This window comes from Corvus hawaiiensis, chromosome 5, assembly GCF_020740725.1.
Source record: "Corvus hawaiiensis isolate bCorHaw1 chromosome 5, bCorHaw1.pri.cur, whole genome shotgun sequence".
Classification (NCBI taxonomy): domain Eukaryota; kingdom Metazoa; phylum Chordata; class Aves; order Passeriformes; family Corvidae; genus Corvus; species Corvus hawaiiensis.
Window position 1 is genome coordinate 15,948,406 of NC_063217.1, and position 20,585 is coordinate 15,968,990.

At 37.3% G+C, this 20,585-nt stretch overlaps 1 protein-coding gene across 3 annotated transcripts in view; it reads right to left on the minus strand.

Annotated features, from left to right (window-relative positions):
* Positions 1–2,499: 2,499 nt before the first annotated feature.
* The window catches only part of TAPT1 (transmembrane anterior posterior transformation 1), a 49,741-nt gene continuing 31,655 nt past the window's right edge, over positions 2,500–20,585 (minus strand). For all 3 annotated transcript variants that reach the window (XM_048303865.1, XM_048303864.1, XM_048303866.1), the window contains 7 exons: positions 15,043–15,123; positions 14,072–14,181; positions 12,390–12,449; positions 10,925–10,993; positions 9,578–9,654; positions 5,967–6,127; positions 2,500–3,317 (listed from right to left, as the gene is read on the minus strand). In XM_048303865.1, coding sequence (XP_048159822.1) covers positions 3,088–3,317; positions 5,967–6,127; positions 9,578–9,654; positions 10,925–10,993; positions 12,390–12,449; positions 14,072–14,181; positions 15,043–15,123 — 788 coding nt within the window. In that variant the 3' untranslated portion in view covers positions 2,500–3,087. The remainder of the gene's footprint in view (positions 3,318–5,966; positions 6,128–9,577; positions 9,655–10,924; positions 10,994–12,389; positions 12,450–14,071; positions 14,182–15,042; positions 15,124–20,585) is intronic.

Genomic DNA, 20,585 nt, shown 5'->3' on the forward strand with positions numbered 1-20,585 from the left:
CTTGAGGGGAAATTCTGCTTGGCTGATGAACATCTGAAAGGCTTCAAAAGATTAATTAAATAGTCCTGTCAAAACCAGTTGTTTCTTAATGCTCCCATAATGGATAATACTACTTATGAATATACACTGTACTCAATGTGTGCTTTTGGAATTAATTTGGCAAGTGTGACTTCAGCTGAAAAATCACTGCTTGCCTAGATTTTATTTTTGGTGGGATTTATCAATTGAAGAACTTAATTTATTCATTATTTAACCTCTGATGCTCTTATATATATCACTGTTAAGACAGAAGGTATTTGAGAAAACCTGAATGAACAGCTGTATCTATGGATGAGAAATTTGGTGTTGCTGGTTTTATTTGTTTGGGGGTTTGTTGCCCCTCAGCCACCTATAGAGTTCTGAGAGGACCACCCAGGGTCAGAGAAGCAGCTCTGACCTTTCATTAAAGGTACACTGCTAGATATCCAAGGAATCCCTATAAATCATGAACAAAAAGATGACAATCAGAGAGCCTGCAGCAAGAGGAAAGAACGAAGTGTGATGCCCAGCTGGGCCCCACCAGCCTTTGGGAGTTTAAGGGGAAGTGCTGTGTTTGCAATGCCCTCCACAGCATTCTCACTCCTTGGCGTTACAGTGACCCGAGGGCAATGCAGTCGCACCTCCACAGCAGGCAGGGATGTACCAGCCACACCCCAAAGCCCAGCTGTACTGCTTTAGACCCAGGCACCACAGTTCAAGTGTCAAAACAAAGCCCCAGGAGGATTCAGGCCGGGACTCCTGCCCCAGTGCCGTGAGCCATTACCCTTCCACTGCCACCACTGTGTGCTCAGCGAGGGCTTTGCCTGTGCTGAGCCTGCATTCACAGCTGGCTTTGCTGTGTAGGTCCAAGTCCAGTTGTAGTAACTGACTACATAAATTACAACTCCCCTAAGACACAGTAGTTTTTCATTCACATGGTGTGCGCCCTTAAAAACCAAATTAATAATAGGTTTCCATCAATCTTCCGTCTTCCTACAAGTGGCAATAACCAACTGCTACAGAAATAGATCTGAAGCCATGGATAACCCAGTTCTTATGCTCATTTGTGTCCCACATTTGCAAAGATCCTACTCTATGGAAATCGGAATTTAATACATTAAATACTTTGCAAGATCACCAGCTCTGAATACTAAAAAAGAAATGTCGACGCTGTACTTTTCCTTTTTTAAACAAATATTACAAAATTGAATTTTATTGAGTTTCACACAAGATGCACTTATAAAATTGATACAGAATGTCATTCAACAGAAAAAAAATGAAAGCAATTTCAAGCTTTCTTTAGCAACTGCTAAATAATTATAAGATACACCAAATTGGCAGGTAATCTTAATTTCAACGTGTGAACATCTCCAATTAGTATAAAATACACCAAAAATTAAAGATTTTCAAATTTTTTCACAGCCCAAGTCCTTTTCTTTTTACTTTCATCCCTGAACATAACCACAGATTTCAGCCATTACACCCACTACTCTTATGGGAGAGGAGAGGCTGAATGACTGCGTCAAGGAGTTCCCAGCAGAGCAGAGCACCCTAAACTGTACAGTAGAGTTCTCTCATTATCCAGTCTGCTCAGATAAGTAACTGTCCAACTGCCTCCATCTGCTGTGTTACTGCAGTCCTGCAAGTTTCAGGGATTAGCAGATACATTAAACTTTCACACGTTCATACAGCAAATAAACTTTGGCTTTCCCATTCTGACGAATTATGAAATTAGCGAAGAGCAAATTGTCTTCATTTGTTCAGCACTGAAGTACTTTTATGATACCTTCCCTTGGAAAGTAAAACGGGTGCTTACTTGAATGTCTGAAAGGCATTTTGGAAGTTAATTCTGTGTTTTAACAACATATGAAGAGTTTATAATTACCTAAGGGATCTCTTTTGATACAACTCTCCAGCATATGTTTTGAGCTCAAATTTAATCCATTCTTGGTCTGAGGATTCCAAAACTTCTTCTGTCGACCCTCCCAACTCTGCATCTCACACCAGAAATTAAGATGCATTGTAATGCTTAAATGCTCTTTATAGATCTAGTCCATCTACTTGACTACGACCAATCAATTACATTAAATGGATAATTATGATTTGATTGTCAGTATGAGCTTTTATAGGCATGTTCTCAGGCAAGTTAATACACAGATGTAATTCTTCTAAGAGTTAAATGCAATATGCAGTGCAATGTTCTTTTCTGCTGTGTTAATGCCATACATACAGTTCCAACACAACCCTTGTTTGCTGCAATAACACTGCTGTTCCTTAACATTAGAAGTGCCCCTTTAATATTTTTTCCTACAGCAACAAAAAATCCTCAGCTTTTAAAAATAATTTTCTAAATAATTTGCCTTGCAGGACACACAACACATGAAATGAATATGCTTCATATTTGCCCAGTTAAGCAGAACCTTCATTATTGTGATCTTTCCCTGGCATTTAGTATTCAGATAAAATACTATGCAGTAAGTCTTTCACTTAAAGGCAAAATTTTATTCTGATTACAAGATTTTCAAGATACATCTTGAAAAGATTTTTGTTGACAGGAATAACTATCTTGACTTACTGTTTTATGTACCAATGCTTTATGCGTTTGTTGATATAAGCACAAGTTTTGAATTCTGCTTGCAGATGTTTAATAAAACACAGTAACTGGATAGGCAAGCTTCCGGTCAAGTCGCCACACATTTCCAGGAATATCCTTACACTGGAGGAACCTTCATGAGAAATAGTGTTCTGGAAGCATGGTTTCATAATGCAGAACAGGGTTATGCTTTTTTCCAGTCTGTTTTCCAGAAAATTGATACTGCAGCTCTGCCACCAGGCTAGAGACTCACGATCCACCACATTTTCCAAGAGGCAAGTTAAAGACCGCTTACTTGACCTGACCAGATACCAAGCCAAGTTACTTGTAGAAAGAAATTAATATTTTTTTGCCATTAATAATTTAAGTTTTTAAATAAATATTTATGTGCCTTTTGGCAACTGTCCATTCTGGTAGCATCTGCTGTCCCAACAGCTCAGTATCCTTAGCATATTGATTTAAAAAAAAATAAATTCTTAGTCAATTCTGTTTCCACAAATAGTAAACCTGTCTATCTCCAACAAGTCTTTCTTTGCAGACCTGTGTTTTAATTCTGAACTGTCTTGGCTTATATCTTTTTCTTCTCCATCAGGAGTTGTCAGAAATTGATCAGAATTGCTTGTTACAAGTAAAGATGGCATATTCTCCTTCTGATGCACCGGTTGACTGGTAACTGATGTAGAACCGTTTTCATCTGTGGAAATTCCTGTTGGAACAGAAGACAATTACAAAGGTAATAATGAGTTTAACACAGACATATTGATACAATGTGCAACATCCAGATTCATCCAAAGCTATCCTGAGAAAGTATGCTGCATGAAATCAGCAGAAGCAACAGAAAAATGCTTTCTGGAAGCCACTACCTCTTCTTAGCTTTACTGTAAGAGAGCTCCTTTTCTGATTTAGAAAACATATAGAAAAAAAATAGACAGAAAAAACAAATTCTCCAGAAGCTTAACTAATCAGCAGGAGCATAAGCAGCAGAAGTTAGGACATACATGCTCATTTTTGTTGGCTTAAGCAAAAAGATTTTTGACAGTCTTTGTGTGAATCACACAAATGTCTTCTACAGAAATGAACAAAAGGAATCTCCGTGGCAGGAACTAGATGTGCCTAATCCTCTACATAAGTACAATAAACCTGCCTTCTCCAGGGATAGCTAATAAATGACTCATGCACTGCTACGCACTTTAATAGCCCTGGGCCCTAAAGCAGTGCTATTAAAGATGTCTATTTTTATTCCTGTCTCTTACTTCAGTGGAACTGAACACTGGCTTCATTAACCTAGGATATTGGTAAGTAATATCCATGTGTTTTTTCCATATTTTGTTAAAACATTTAAAGAATTAAAATGCACAAGCAAATGACAAGGAGATAGTAAATAAGAAAAAAAATTATTTCCTCCTCAGTAATGATTGAGTTATTGTTTCTAAAGGAATCTGAAAAAATATTGACTGATGTGGAGAATACTGCAGACAGCCCAAGGAAATGTTATCTGTCAGAAATGTAGCACTATCCAAATTACTACAAACACTTGTTTCTGCAGAGCATCTGTCCACAGTATGCTATCTACTACTTGAAGGTACATGGGTTACCCTCTACCATCTATGCAAGTTAAAGGTACTGAACTTGCATTGAGAAAGGAGACAAGTAACTTTAATTCTAGAACTTGGTTACAAATGTAAGTATTTTCTAACCCAGCAGCTTCCAGATGTAGCTGGTCAGCCTGTAAATGATTACTGGTAATTAGAGCTTTCATCCCTCAAGAGCATGTTTAGAATTTTATTCTTCAAAATTTTAACTGTTTTTGTGGACAAAGGTGGAAACTCTTTAGAAAATTAACCGACAAACTATAAGCTGGCACAAAGGAGAACAGACTAATTAATTCCCTTACCCTCATCCTAATAAGGGTTGAGAGCCTCTATTGAAAAAAACTTGATAAATGGGGCACAGAGATTAACTAATATTGGGGAGCCCAGTAGTAATAATACAAAAGCTGAGGAAGGTAAAATCATTCTTTCACATAATCAAGATTTCTAGTAAATAAAGAGCTGTTAAAAAAAATACAAAACCCCAAAAAACTGTAAAATTGAGCTTTTTCCATCACCAATGGAAGCTAGCAATACTCTGAATAAAATCCACAAAAGCTTTTTGGTTGCTGCTTTTTGCTCAAAATCTTTCCATTTGAGAAAATAAGCATCCCTGCTACTTTAGCTCAAAAGAGTCTTCAGGATTTACACACTGTAAGTTTAAGGCTCAATATAAGTAAGTACAACTCACTAAGTCTCATATCCAAGTGTAGTAATAGAATGTTTAATTAAAACGTATCATCACGACAGTTCTCTAATGAAATGCAAAAGACATTCATACCACATTCTTTCATCATGAAAGTAACACAGTTGAATGAATTTAAAAGTGAAAGTCTGCACCAAGTTTCTGCCTGATGTGATTTGACACATGTGAGATGTAGAGGTTTATGACAAACACTGACAGATTCTTAACTCTCCCCTTGCTGGCGAGACACTCTGACGACTAACAAGCACCTTGCATTTCAAGCTGTTCAAGTTGCTGGCAAGCCATGGAGTGAACACAATAAAAGCCTCACTGTTAAGTTCTCTAAGGCTCTCATTGAGCTTTTCCCACAGGAAGATACAATCCAATTCAGTTGACGGGAACAATGAAGGTTTCTGTTTCCTTCTATAATGTGTCACACAAATACAATAATGCCATATTCCCATGATAAATGAACTGCTAATGCTGAGGACCTGTATGCGAAAATTGTGCTACGTAGACTTGAAATGGGGTAAAGACCCACTGAAATTCCTATCTGGATTTCATAAAGCTTTTCATTAATATGTTCATGACAACTACATTTAATTATACCTATGCATAAACCTACCATGTTTTACATTGATTTCCATGAGAAATACAAACTGCTTCCCTACTAAACTTAAGCACTGTCACAGATGATGTGTAAATATTCACTTATTTGTGCAGTGACATGGCAGAGGGGCTTGGACTAGATGGTCTTTAAAGGTTCCTTCCAACCCAAACCAAATCATTCTATGATTATGAATTTAAAACAAAACCATGCTTCTGTTCCAGTGTTTCTATCACCTCTACATATCAGAGTGGGATTTTGTCAGAGATACGAGTATTTATTACCAAAAGAAGATGCTTGAACTAAAAGCAATCAATTCTATTACATTTACAGACTTGTGTTCACAGCTGTGATATGGCACAATTAAGGTCCAGCAACAGGGTTTGTGCAGCAAACATTGTCATGCACCTGGTTTAATATTAAGTTTAGTCTGAAAAAACTTCACTGAAAACAAACCAAGGCAGTTAGCCTTACCTTGGGTAGATTTAAATGTGCTTTGCTGTTTGCCAGCTGGCTTCCCTGGGGTGGCAGTCAGGACAGGATTGAATAATTTCTCCTCCATTTTTGCTTCCTTTACATACTGACATGATTTCCCCAGCAATACAATGCTGTTAAGGACTTTGAGAGATATTAACCTGGAAAAAAAAAATTGTTTACATATTTGCATTAGCGTATTAAAATAATTGCATATTATTCATACTGCAATTATTAATATGAAAATAACTGCATATGGTTAGTGCTGTCTTAGAAAGATTAGCTAACAAATTAAATCCTTTCAATATCAAGATCAAAAGGTAGTTTCCTTTTCCTAACAAATTGTTTCAGATTCAATGCTTAATTTTCTTTTTCCTCCAGAAAGCATCTAGAGAAAAACATCAAGTTTTATTATTTAGCTAAAGGACTACAAGGACAGTTAAGCAGCCATTTAAGACATCAAATATTTAAATGAAGAATTAAAAAGGGCCCTCCACAGTGCAAGTTCAAAATAAATGCATCCAAATTAAGCGCGCCCAGCCAAGGATCTCTAGTAGACTTGGAACCACAGGACAGCAAATATAGAACCAGGGAATCATTAAGGTTGGAAAAGAGTTCCAGGATCATTGAGTCCAACCATTAATCCAGCAATGTCAAGTCCAATATCTAGCTTTTACAAACTACAGGCTAACCATAAGAAGTCCTTTTTCACATCACAGAAGAGAGTCCCTAAAACTCAACAAAACCAAAGAGGCAGCACTGTATTACCTTCATAGCACAGTTCAGTTGATGGCAGATTCTTTTTCTACTATGACTAAATCGCAGCACAAACTTCAGCAAATCACGAAATCCCTTTTACACCTGCCTCCTCATCTGAAGAAAAGGAAGGCCTCAACTACCATCAAGTGCTTTTTTACCATTCAAATGAGTTTTGCAAAATCTAATTTCCATTACTGGCACCACATGACTCACAGACCTTTGTCCACTCCAGGGAGCGAAGGCTCATTGCAGAATGACATGGAAAGAGTGATCTGTTCTCTGCAGGATGAATGAAATATTCTCTATGCAAATAAAGCTATGTAACAAGACTGAACCAAATGCAGACCCTGAATTCATTCTCCACTCTCTGGAAAGTCTGTTTATCGTGTACATCACTAAGAGACTCAAAAGACAACTTGAAGTGAACATTCACAGATCCACATAGTAAGTCTAACTGCTTAATCACGAAGTGATCCAAGCACACTCCAGCAGCAGCTCCCCTATCTCTCACTGTGTAAATGTAATCAGAACTTGTCACACAGAAAAACAAACTACACTGCATTTTTAAGGGAAAAAAATAATTTTATTTATTCCATTTCAACAGAGAAATGGAAGAATACGCAGAGCGCTTTCAGTACTCAGAAGAAAGTGACATTTTAGAATACAAGCAAACAAAGAAGATACCATTTTATACAGGTTGAAAGCTGTGCTTCTCTACAATTTTATTAGATTATTAGGACAGATTTTATTTCAGAGAGTTGAGCAGCTCTTCTTCATTTTTAATGTTTTAGAGGTGTTTTTCTTATGCTTCTTATGTAACATGTTTTCGTTCTGAGAGAGTAGGTTTCTACAGAATAGTTTGACTCTGATTTAATGAGATCAGAAGTTGAAAAGGCCATAAATCACCACGTCACTGTATCAGTTCCAGCTTCTCATGGAAAATTACGCAAGTATTTCTAGCAATTCTCCTTTATTCTTTTCTGCCAGCCTACCCGTTTTTGGCAAGACTCTAACTACAATTAAAGCTTAACTACAGTTGTTAATTATCAATACAAAATTAGTTCACCTGTAGTATAGACTCAATTCTTTGCCCAGTTAACGGTTTCAGATTTTATCATGTCATTTCTCACATATCTATGCTATTACGTATGTATTCTATAGATATTCTCACATCTGATAAAAAACTTGAAATTTATGTTCAGAACACAAATTACTTGAAAGATGCAAGAGGTGAACTAGCTCCAAGTCTGAGATCACAGCAGAAATGTGACAGACACAGAAGAAAAATCTGCTCTCACTTTTCAATAAGGACAAAATAGACCAAAATGTATTTACTTTTGTGACCTATGCCTTTAAAGAGCAGCATTTAATACTTCATGTTAATCACACTACTTTTTTCTGCCTTCCATTCTCCAAGCCACAGAGACAGTGAAAAATCCAGGGCTGGGGTGCAGCAGTGGAATGGTAGAGGTAGGAAAATATTACATATATTGGGAAAAAGGAAAAACCATTGAGCAGGATTAAAGTATGACCTTGGTATACCACAGCTTGAATGTGATGATCAGGGGATAGTGCTTTGAATTATACAAAGCTGGCTTTAGGAAGAACATGGGCACAGCATGTAGTATGCTGGGGAAGAAATCAAAGTATGGTGCAGAGGAATGTGGCTAACATTTTAGTATTTGGCCTATATGCAGTATCTCAAAGCCTCAGTTATCTGACACTAAACAGATGTGTCCCTACACTGATGTAGACAAAAACACATCTGATCAAGCTCTATTTTTTGCAGATTAGGGTCAGATTAGAGATAAGAGTCTACCTATTAATAAAGAATGTGTAGTAATCCTGTTCTTTTCATAAGCTATTGTAGAACAGTAGTCTCCTCTCTTCTTGCTGAACCACTGCCCCTGACTTAGAAGTCTTACGCTTCCCAAGCCTCGCTGCCTTCACTTAAAACACAGTGGTAGGGCACTGGAAGAGATACTCCCACAATACTGCAGGCAGGTTCTTTTTCTGTCAGCAACTTGAAATACTTAATTGTTTATGATCCATTTTGGGATGATTCCAAAATGAATCAGTACTGAAAGACAACAAACAATGACAGTGCAGTATACAGCTCTCGTAGAAAGTGGCCATCCCCAGATAGTACCCAGCAAGCGCCCCAAGACAGGCAAACTAAATTGGATGTAAAGTACAGTTATGCATGTCTCAGAAGTACCTATCAACTGGTGAGAAGTTAAAGGTAACACAAGCATGAACTGACTTGGCAGTGAAGGGATACTGAAGGGATACTTGCACATCACTGATTATGGAAAACAAATTGCCATAGAACATTGTATTTCTTAACTAAAATCACTTACTGACCACACCCTTTCCAGGAAAGGTGAGCCTTGCATTTACTTTTTTTTTAACAGCACTTTCCTAAAGCAAAGTAAACTTTGCATTTAACTATCTGAGAGAAAAATTCATGAGCTGCTCAGAGCACTTCAGCTGCTTATTTTTGTTGGCTTATTGAATCTTTTGGTCTTTTTACAGAAGACTTAATTCCTTAGAATTCAATTTCCCTTTTTACACAGAAGTATGGTGCTTGTCTCTCAGATTCTGTCTTTTTGCAATGAGTTATTTCCATTACTGAAGTTACTTATTGAGGGCTATAATCCCCCAATGTAGTCACAGTATTTAGGGACAAATCTACACTCTCAATTTCAGATTATGAGCATAAGGGTTTTACATTTATGTTCTTCTGAATATAAACTGTGTTTATACTTATATCTGGAAGTATCAACAGAAACTTCTTTCACATATGTAATCAAATAATGGTGAATACTTTTCAGTTGCACGGATTTACTTACCCACAGTAGAACAGCACAACGCAAACATAAGCTAAGACTCCTTGTACTTTTATTGAGCTTGTTACAACTCTGATGAGCTGTTTTAAGAATAAAAGTTAAAACTTAGCACACAATTATTAATAGAACATTGTAACAAGACATTTCTTATTTGGTAAATCCAAGAAAAAGTAGAAACATTTACATTAACAGAAATTTAGTCTAATATTCCCCTTGGTAGTACTAACTATTCCAGATTTTGATTTGAACAAATATTATACTAGCACTTAGTTGCAACTTTGCCAAAACCAGAGTCTGACAATGTTTCCTTAACACTGACTTTCAAGTAAAATAAGAAGTGGAAAAAACTTCCAAAACTCAAGGGCTAGAAAGAGAGTTAACAAATTTTGAGGAAAATGTCAAGAGATACAACACAAAACAGAATCAGTATTATACACTACGCTAATCTTATGATCACAAAATTTTTTTGTGGACAAGGCATATGACTCCCAAGTTTCACTAACAAATGGAACCTGAAATTTCAGTTTTACTTCACTAGTTTACGCAAATCCTGTGAATAGTATTTTTCCCCATCTTTATGGGAGAACATTACATTTAAGTTAATTCACACTGATGTGAAGAATTTTTCTTCCAGGAAAATTGTGAATTAGCATATTTGCTGACAAAGCAAGTACAGATTCCCAGCATTATGATAACTACTGCTTGTCTGCACATGTGTATGGGGAAAGTCAGAGCAGTTATTTAGAGAAAACATTCTGCAATAGTTAATTCAGGACAGCATCTGGACACAGTTCCATTAATTAATTAATTCATTTTATAGCAGCATGTATGTGTAACAAAGTCAACTATTTCAGAGTGATGTACTCAACAACAGCTCAGGAGCTCGTGCCCCATATAAAAGAATATTGAGTCATTAAGCGTGCCATTACAGGGACAGCCACAAGGACTCGTATGAAAAAGCTAAATAAACTGCTACACTACTGCTAACCTTCTGGCAACCAGCTGCTTTGACTATTCCAAATGAATGAATAGGATAACTGCCAAAAGGAATATGCTTAGTAAACACAGATGTAGTTTAATTCCACTGGTACAATTCAAGTTGTTACAAATTCTACAAAATTAATATATATTCAATTTTTTACGAAAGGCTGAGAAACAGTAATGCATTTGTGAAGTCACAAGTAGTATGTGATACAGGTTATACTGAGTGCTAGCTCAACCTTTCAGCATCATTTCAGTTACTTCAGATGATAACTTCATCCTCAAAACATCCAGCCAGCTATCTCAGAGGGACACATTCTCAAAGTGAGATCTTACTGACAGAAAACTGATAGGAAAGATACAACTTACTAAAACAGCCAGTGGAAGAGGAATGAAACCCATTCTTCTGGAAACTGAATCACTATAATCTGTATATGCCTAGAAGAAGAAGAGGAAGAAGAATGAACTACTTATGCAAAGAAATGAGCTTATTTCAGCTTGGCACACCCTCCAGATAAGAATAAAGCTCTGTTAACAAACACTGTACTGGTATGAAGTGTACCTATTCACATTTTGGAATTCAAATGGAGATAGCTGCACTCTCAGACAAAAATGTAATACTACCATGACCAGTAAGATTAGCTTCAATGCTCTAAATCAAGAGCAACTGGAGTATAATACAAATCTCTAAATCGAGAGCAATTAGGACACTGAATCCAAAGGCACTATGATATTTCGTCTGTACGTTATTACCAGCTTCGAGACCTTCTTGTATTAATTTGACTGATCCTCAAATACTCTACAGAAAAAACTGTTACAGGGATGAAAGAACAATTACCCACCACACTAGCAATTTTAAATCATTCTACAAACATCTATAATTAGCCTTAAGGTAACTTTGTTAAAATTATTTTGAAAATGTTTTTACATTTGAACTCAAACTCAAAACACAACTATTTTGCATGACAGTTTGTCTGCCGAATTGAAGATCACACCAAAGTTAGTCCCTAAATGATGCTCCTTTATTTCCCACAGAGGATCCTTAGGAAAAGTAATGGAGTTTTCAAAACTAATAAACTGGGGTTTTTATTATTAGAAATTATTATTAATTATTTGTAAGTGAAGGTGTCTAGCTTCTTTATGAGGTTTAACTACTGCATTCTTCACAACAGCCAAAGAAACACACCCAAGAAAACTACAGAAATCATTGTAATAAAGTTCATTTAATAGTTCAAGCACACATCTGAAGTACTGATGAGTGGAATGCTAACAAGCGAACCCTAATGAGTCCTCATCCATGAAAGGTGTGCTGTAAACAGCTTTCCAAAAAATGGTACTAATTAAAAACACAAGTGGTCTGTGTGTTCTATAAATACCTATGCCATGACAGTAACATGCATAGTGCAAACTCATCTATACATCTGTGCACCCTGTTTGTAAAGAAATATAAATTCCTAATGAATACTATGTTTTAAGCCAACACAGTTAAAATACCATGGAAAGAACAGTAATCTACAATTACCTTGTTAAGCTTACTAACTTCCCATGTATCTCAAAAATGTTACAACTATTCCCTTACTGTAAGGGTATTTGGAAGAGACTTCTCAGCAGTATATTAAATAAAGCTCAAACTGACCTGAAGAACTGGATCAAAAATAATATAAATCACAAAGACATATTCCTGTTCTCTCTTACTAAAAAAAGCAGAGTAGAGTTTCAGCACTGCAGGAGTGTAAAACCACTGTATGTATTTCTTTAAGCGTTTGTTCCAATATTCCCCCCATAACAATTGTGCTAGTTAATACAGGAAAGTGCATTTCATTTTCAGGCTTACATTTTTCTGTCGACTGCTAACAAGGTCAAATGCAAGACTGGCTCTGTATTCACTGTAGACCTGGAAAAAATCCAGCACATCAGATGTGTGAATAATTTGTTATTACACTTTAAAAAAGCAACATTTTATTTTATTCATAAAATATTTCCATAAAATATTATAAACTTATGCATTTTCTGAAAGAGTCAAAGACAGTTTTTCTGAGGTCTAACTGCACCTTTCAAGAGATGAGCCTCTATTTCTGCAATAAAGTAATTTGCATATATGTACAACAAACGAACAACACTATGCTATGTTTTAGGAATTGAATGTGAATTATTAAGTTACTGAATTTCAGGATCATCAGAAACACAAAATAACAGAAATCACATTAATCACATTTAGTTTTTTCCCCCCCAGTTCATAACTGGTTTTAAGCTACATGAAAGCTATCCCTGGGATCAAACTAAACAAATGAGGGAGCTTTCTTATATACTAAGCAAGTGATCCTATGAAAAAAGCAAATTGCATTTGAACATGAATATCAAGTTTTTCCTTCTCTTTAAAACAGTTCAGCATATTAAGAAAGAAAAGCATCTATTTTAAGGATAAGTGACAGGACAACCTGCTCTGCAGGTGTTAAAAATTCTGGGAAAACTCTGACATAGCAGCCATAAATCTTTAGAACTTCTTCATACACAAACCCCATAAAGTTTATTAAATAAACCTTGCAAAATTGTCAGTCACTACCTCCATCCTCCAGCTGTTTCAGCACTCTGAAGCATGCTACATTTTTGGCTACCATGACTTCATTACTGCTCTTTTCCACACTCTCTATGCAAAAGTAGGGCATGCATAAATGCCTCTGGCATAAGGGAGCTTATTAAGTGCATCTATTACACTTGTTTCTACACCACACAATGTAGTTACTTTAGAGATGCTGAAAAGGACAGCACTTCACAAGTTCTGATCTCATTTCCTGAAAAGTGGTTTTAATTGTGAAAAGACACTAACTCGTATCTTCACGAATCTATCAAGTGTGCTTGAATTCACACAGTGTGGAACACAAACGGCCAATGTATCATGCTGCAACACACAAGAAGCAACCTCATCTACTGCTTCAAAAAAGGAGGACTGGGTAATATATGCGACCCAAGAAATTTCAGGAGTGGAAACTAACATAACCTACTTCATATTAGTGCTCCAGGGACAGTGGGAAAAAACTTATCTGAGATTTCAGATTCCACTTTTAATACACATGCAAGAATAGAGTTAAAGCAGCCTAACAAGATGTTTTTCCAAAAGCCTGAACTTTAACCTACAATCCATTTTGTTAGGAAAGGGTACAAGCTCTGTCTTGACTGCAAAACAAGTAACCTTCTATCAATTTAACAAATGATCACTTCACAAAATGATCTGCCAGCAATGTGAATTTTAGCTATTCCATAAGCTGTTATACAACACTTGCAATAATTTATGGATCTGGAACTACTAATTTAGAAGCAGGTGTTAGTTCCACATTAAAAAGATCCTCAGAAGTACACTGTATCAGGAAATTAGCAAGCTTTCCCAAGTGATTTTGTATATATGAAAATAACAATTTTCACGTTTTCTGCACTGGAATAAATTTTAGTATTTAAAAAATATTAGCAAAATTAAATACAATTTAAAATAGCACCCAGCATTCCAAACAGGATACCTACATCTGCCGTGATGTCATTGAATTTTGTTATAAAGGCGTGTTTCACAATATCCACTGCAATTTCTGAAGCAACCACCATGCAAACATCCGGAAATAACACCCAAAGATGATCTGAAGGTTGTGAAGAAAAAAGGTAGGCCATTTAATTTAATGCCAGTATACAAAAAAAATTGTAACACTTCTGTTCAACAGTGAAAAATCCTCACGAGTCTGAAGAATCTGTAAGTTTACATCATCACTGAGCATACGAGTGTGTTAGTTTTTCCATTGCTGTCCTAAAAATTTATCAGTTCTGTACAATCAGACCACAGTTGGGATCAGGTTCTTAACTCTTCACTTTGTAAACCTTTACCTCTGGTAGGAAGACAACTGCTGCAAGTACTGCATACTACGTGTTCAGGATGTGTAAGACATAGACAAAGCATCTGCAGTTTTAGATGCTTAAGGTAAAATTTAGGCAGAGTGGTAAGATTCAGGCAAAATACATCACACAGATCAGGGGTCAAAATTATTAAAACAATGTTTTAATAAAATTGGTATTTTACACAGTATTTATTAAACATGTCATTAAAATCTTACGTATAATCAATATTAGATTAAGAATTGTATTTTTAACATAATCTTTATCACACTCCAATCTCGCTAGCCTCCCAAAATAATATTTTCTAGGGGATCCTTCATTCACAGTGTACTTCAAGGAAAGGAAAGGGCTGGGAAGAACACTGATTGAAATTCCAGACACTGCTTGAAATATAACTATACATGTTTATAGCATAACAATATGTATTTCTAGCAGAAAGGACACAGTCATTCTTAAAAGAATACCAGAAATAGAAAAATGAGAATCTAAGGTATTTGACAAAATTAAGATTTTTTAATTAAATGTCTTGATTACCCTTATCTTTCAGATTGAGGGAAGAAGCAAGAGATACAGCTCTTAATAGCACAGGAACTTTCTTTTAGTTTACTGACCTGGATTCCATGAGAACTGTTCCATATTTCTCAGACATACAATTAGTAGCAGCACGTAATTGGTGAACCTCTCCTTTATATCTGGATTAAAAAAACCAGAACCTGTCAGCTCCAAAGAAACATTTATTTGCATACACAATTCTTGGATTAGGTAACATTTTCCACAAACTATTTAACTGGATTTAAGGGGTGGGGGAAATGCTGAGAACCCACCATGGACTGGATTTCTGCAGTAGGTTGTGACCTGGGTCTGACCGATGCTGCCTCAGCTTGGGGTTCCCAGCAGCAGAAGGGACTTAAGTTGTGACTTACTATCACCTCTTCTAATACATTAATAAAATAATCATCCTTCTTGATAAAGTCTGTGCATTCCTTCTGTGAGTCACAAAGAACCAGCCCCTCCTGTTACTAAAATGTTGAGTATATACCTATCTGTCCTTTCAAGCTATTAACAAGGTAAATTTCATTTTCTACAGATCATGGATATCCAAATTGCTGTATACTGGGTTCAGCAGAAGGAAGAAAAAATGTTTGAAGACAACTGTTACACCTTAGCTAGAAGGTTCCTACCAGTCATTCACACTGCCTCCTTAAAAGGGAACAGCAGGATGTGTCAGCACAGTTATCAAAACTGTAAGCACTGTAACACAAAAGCAGTCTGATCAGGGACAAAGTCCTATGACTTGCCTCCCAGACAACGCAGTCTTTTTTTCTACTTTGGTGTCCTGTCTCCAGGAATGATACATACAGCTTACTTCAGGAAGCATCACATTTTTTAGCTTATTAAAAAAACCCTTCCTGAAACTGTATTATTGAAAAACAGGGTAAAGCCTAAAAGATAATGTCATCACAATTTAGGAAGTCCAAAGAAGTCTTTTTAGAAGATAGGGCTATTAAGAAAATCTGTGTAGACACCGTTTTTGCTTGTTACACCTGTCAGTAACCACAAAAATAATTTCTTTGTGGGCCCTCCAAATCCAAAGGGTTCATTTTCTTAAACAGCTCCAATATTGTGTGGGATTCTACCTACTGGTTTTGGGAAACAAGAAATAGAAATGTTCAGAAGTACACACAAGGATTAAGCTGGCTAAAATAATATTTGACTTTGTGTCAATAGTTTCCATCATCTCTGACTGACTACAGGCCAACAAGGCTTGTGACTGCAGTTACTACAGTACAATATCTGTCATTTTAGAACAGCAGTTTGGAAATGCTGGCAAGTCTGAAAAAATGGAGCAAAAAGAAAAGAAGAAATCCTCCAGGAGAAGGAAAGAAAAACAGGATTCAAGAAGAATGAGATTTCATGCACAATATAAAAAGGCACATCTTGGGCTACATAAATTCATCTGTCAGTATGGGCTGGGGATGGCACAGAGGAAGCACAAGCTTTCAAAACAGAACGAATGGCATATATATTGGGGGGGGAGAAAAAGGAAATCTTTTAGTACAATAAATTTAAAGCAGAAAAAAGGACATAAGTAAAACCTAACCATAATTTCTTGATTTCCTGCTAATAACACTCCAACAAGTGAAGTACATCCTTCTATGCTTCTGAATTCATAAAATACTGCTCAAATGACCAGAACACAGTATTGTCTGAAAATACAAGATATCACTTGATGCTGTCAGAAATGAATGAAAATGCAGTAAAGCACTCAATGATTTATATTCTTTATCATGCCCATTAGAGACTTGGAAATAATCACTGAGTTTTCAGACTTTTGCCTAGAATCTCAAAATGGTTTTATCTTCTATTTCCCACATCACATACTTCCACACTGCTATGATACATCATTGGTCAGCAATGCAGAAGAAACACAGATCTCATCTTCAGTTCTTCAGGCCCCAGGGAGGCCTGTACAGATAGATATTTTCAAGTGGGAAGTAAGGACCTTAATTCAGGCCTAACATTAAAGCATGTCTCAAGCTAATCCTCCAAACATTTATTACCAGCTTGGTGTATGTTAGCTCACCAGTCGACAGGATTAAATTGGGAAGGCACATTTTGGGCTTTAAATTTCCTCTTACAATGCTGTAATAATACCAATTTTTTCTTCCACTTATTTCTGAGACTGGGTGACAGGCTGAAACCTGTTTTTCCCCTCTGCTTATTTTCCCTGTTCTCAGTGGCCTCCCTTCTAATCTGTTATCTCTGCTGCCACAGCTGTTCAAGGCTGTTAGGAGTGAGAGGAGTAACTGTGGCTGCTGCTCTTCATCCTCATCCCTCCCATCAACTGTCAGAGATGCAAGCAAGGGAGACAGGGTACTTTACAGGAGCTTCAACAGGAAACTCAAACAATGCAAAAATTCATTTCATTTCTCACCCTCATGGACAAGGACAAAAAAGGCTTCAGGATATCCAAAACAACCACTGGTAATCAGTCCTAAATACGAATTAAAATTTCAGAATACAAAATATGTACCTATAATGTTTCATCATTTATTACGAACTTATCTGATGTTGTATATGTACATTTGTTTTTTTTAAACCGGTGAGGGGAGTTTCCTGTACCATGCCACTTCTTAGATGATGTGGTGAGCTACAGAACAAGCAAAGCTACATCCCTGGATTCACAGTTGCTCATGCTCTTAAGAACAACAAAGGCAAAGTATATCACTGTATTTGGGAATTTGGCAGAACAGTTTTGACAAACCACCAGTGTTAGTGTTCAGTTGCAGAGAGCACAGGTACTAGCAGGAGGAAATCATTCTAAGCTGCTTCAGCATAACGAAGAGTAAAGTGGAAAGAAAGTGATCTCTTTTCTTTCTCCATTGTGACAATCCTTAATAACACTGATATAAGCCATTTCAACTCAGCTTTATGTGTATTCCACCAAGTACAGATGATAAGCACATCACTGTTTTTCTGTTAGGATACAATAAAGCTTCAATAACCCTTGCCATTATAAGACAGGTTTAAATGAGAGCCAAAATGACAGACCAATGACATTTTAAATGGTCTTCAGCTACCTCCACAAGCATGTGATTAAGAAGCTTACTTTCTCAGTGTTTATGATCTTAAGTGTTAAAAACCTGACGTATAGCACTAATTCAGATATATTTATTCCCTTGACCAGTCTCTTGTCAGCACATACCATGCATAGTGCTGATGACATATTGTGCGTGAAGTCTGGATAGACATCAGTGACAGGTGCTACCCCTCAGGGGGTCCATACTGGGACCAGTGTTATTTGATATCGTCATTAATGACATAGATGAAGGAATTGAGTGCACCCTCAGCAAATTTGCAGATGACTGAGTGCTGAGGCTGCCACACCAGAAGGGTGACATGTCATCCAGAAGGACCTGGACAAGCTCAAGAAGCAGACCCATGGGAAGCTCAAGAGGTGTAATAAGACCAAGTACAAGGTGCTTCACCTGCGTTGGGGCAACCCCAGGTATCCACACAGGCTGGGGATGAACGGATCAAAAGCAGCCCTGTTGAGAAGGACTTGGGGATTCAGCGCGATGAGAGGCTGGGCAAGAGCCGGCAACGTGCGCTCACAGCCCAGAAGGCCAAAGGTGTCCTGGGCTGCATCCAGCGCACTGCGGGCACCAGGGCGAGGGAGCGCATTCTGCCGCTCTGCTCCGCTCCGCTGGGACCCCGCCCGCAGTGCTGCATCCAGCTCTGGGCTCCCAGCACAGGAAGGACAGGGGCCTGCTGGGGTGAGCCCAGAGGAGGCCACCAAGATGATCAGAAGGATGGAACACCTTTCCTATAAGAAAAGGCTGAGAGAATTGGGATGACCTAATTGTCGACTTCCAGTATCTGAAGGGAGCCTACAGAAAAGATGGAGAGGGGCTTTTTACAAGGACATGTAGTAACAGGACAAGGGGGACAAGCTTCGAACAGGACAGGACAAGCTTCAAACTGAAAGAGAGTAGGTTTAGATTAGATATTAGGAAAAAATTCTTTACTGTGAGGGAGGCTGCCCAGAAAAGCTGTGGATGCCCCATCCCTGGAAGTGTTCAAGGCCGGGCTGGATAGAGCTCTGAGCAACCTGGTCTAGCGAAAGGTCACTTCTGGCCACGGCAGAAGTGTTGGAACTGTAGATGAATTTTCAGGTCCCTTCCAACCCAGGCCATCCTATGACTGAAACACTGCATTCTCATGCCATGCTGAAGCTGCACTCGAACCAGGGCTGGCCCTGAAGCCTGCCACACATCGTAGTACATACTGCCCATACACAGTTCAATTATTTTGAAAGATGACACTGTATTTGCTTGTGCTTCTATGCATCCTCTAGTGGTGCAAGTAACTAGATGTGATTAAATCTTTTCAACTGCCTTTAAGTATGTATTTCAGTATTTTGAGAAGGGGAAAGGAAGAATCAGACATTCCAAGACCTAGTACATCAGATCTTAGTGGTCACAAGTCAAAAAAACCCCACAATACACCCTTTTCCATTAAGGTAAGTCACATGTGCCTATAAGGGTTGCCATATGAATAGAAGTGGTAAACATTTATTTCAAAGACATGTGATGCACATATTGCCATAAATGCAATAAAGGGAAAAAACCCAAGATATACCTTTCTTCCTCTAAGTTGTATAAAATAAAGCCCAAAAAAGGATTGCACATAGCCAAATCAGATTTTAAATACTTTTGCTCCACTTGCATGAACTCTGCCATTCCAATTTTAATAGAATTCTATCCCCATATTAATAACACATTCTGCCCTTCCATAAATCCTCCTGAAAAATAGCAACACATACCCAGCAATTAATTTCCAGTGTGTCAGAGGGTATCATTGCTTTTAGAAAGCATGTAAAAGACATGAAACAAATGTTACTGGAAATAAAGATTCCTGGCACAGCACTGCATCTAGTATGGACTAATGTAATTAATTAGCCAATATCTCAAACTACCAACTACTGAACCCTGAAGATCTTGGGTACTTTTGCAGTGGTAACTAAAAGAGGCAGTGAGATCACAGGGAACAGATCCAGAGGTGGGGTAAATAGTCTTTTAGTGCTAGCTATTTCCTTCCAGATTCCCTGACACATTATGTAGAAATCCTGAATCAGGAAAGAAAAAAAAAAATTTTATCATGTTAATCCCACTGTTTATACATTTAGATCAAAAGCTAATTATAAATCATAGCATGTAAGAAGTGAAACAAGATCTTTTAGTTTACATCTCACCAACTCCTAAACAGCTGTAGTGCCAACTACCTCTTAACAACTGACCAGAGCACAAGAAAGGATCAAAGACTGAACAAGGAATTACCAAGGATGCACCAATTTTAAACACCGTCCTGCCCCTAAATCCCTCATCCTTAAAATGATTAGAATAATGGTATTAAAAAAACCTAAAGTCACATGAGAAAGCAGGTTGAATTTCAAAGACCAAAGGTAACAATAAAGTCTATTCAATATTGTGATCAAAGAGACTGATAAATTTGGAACCAAGAAGAAAGAACAGAGAAGCAAAAAAGTACGTATCTATAAAGAAGAAAACTGAAGTTTGTCAAAGTTCAGAATAAGTACGTTAAATTTTTGAGACAAGAGATCTAAAAAACAAGGAAGAGTCACGCCTAACAT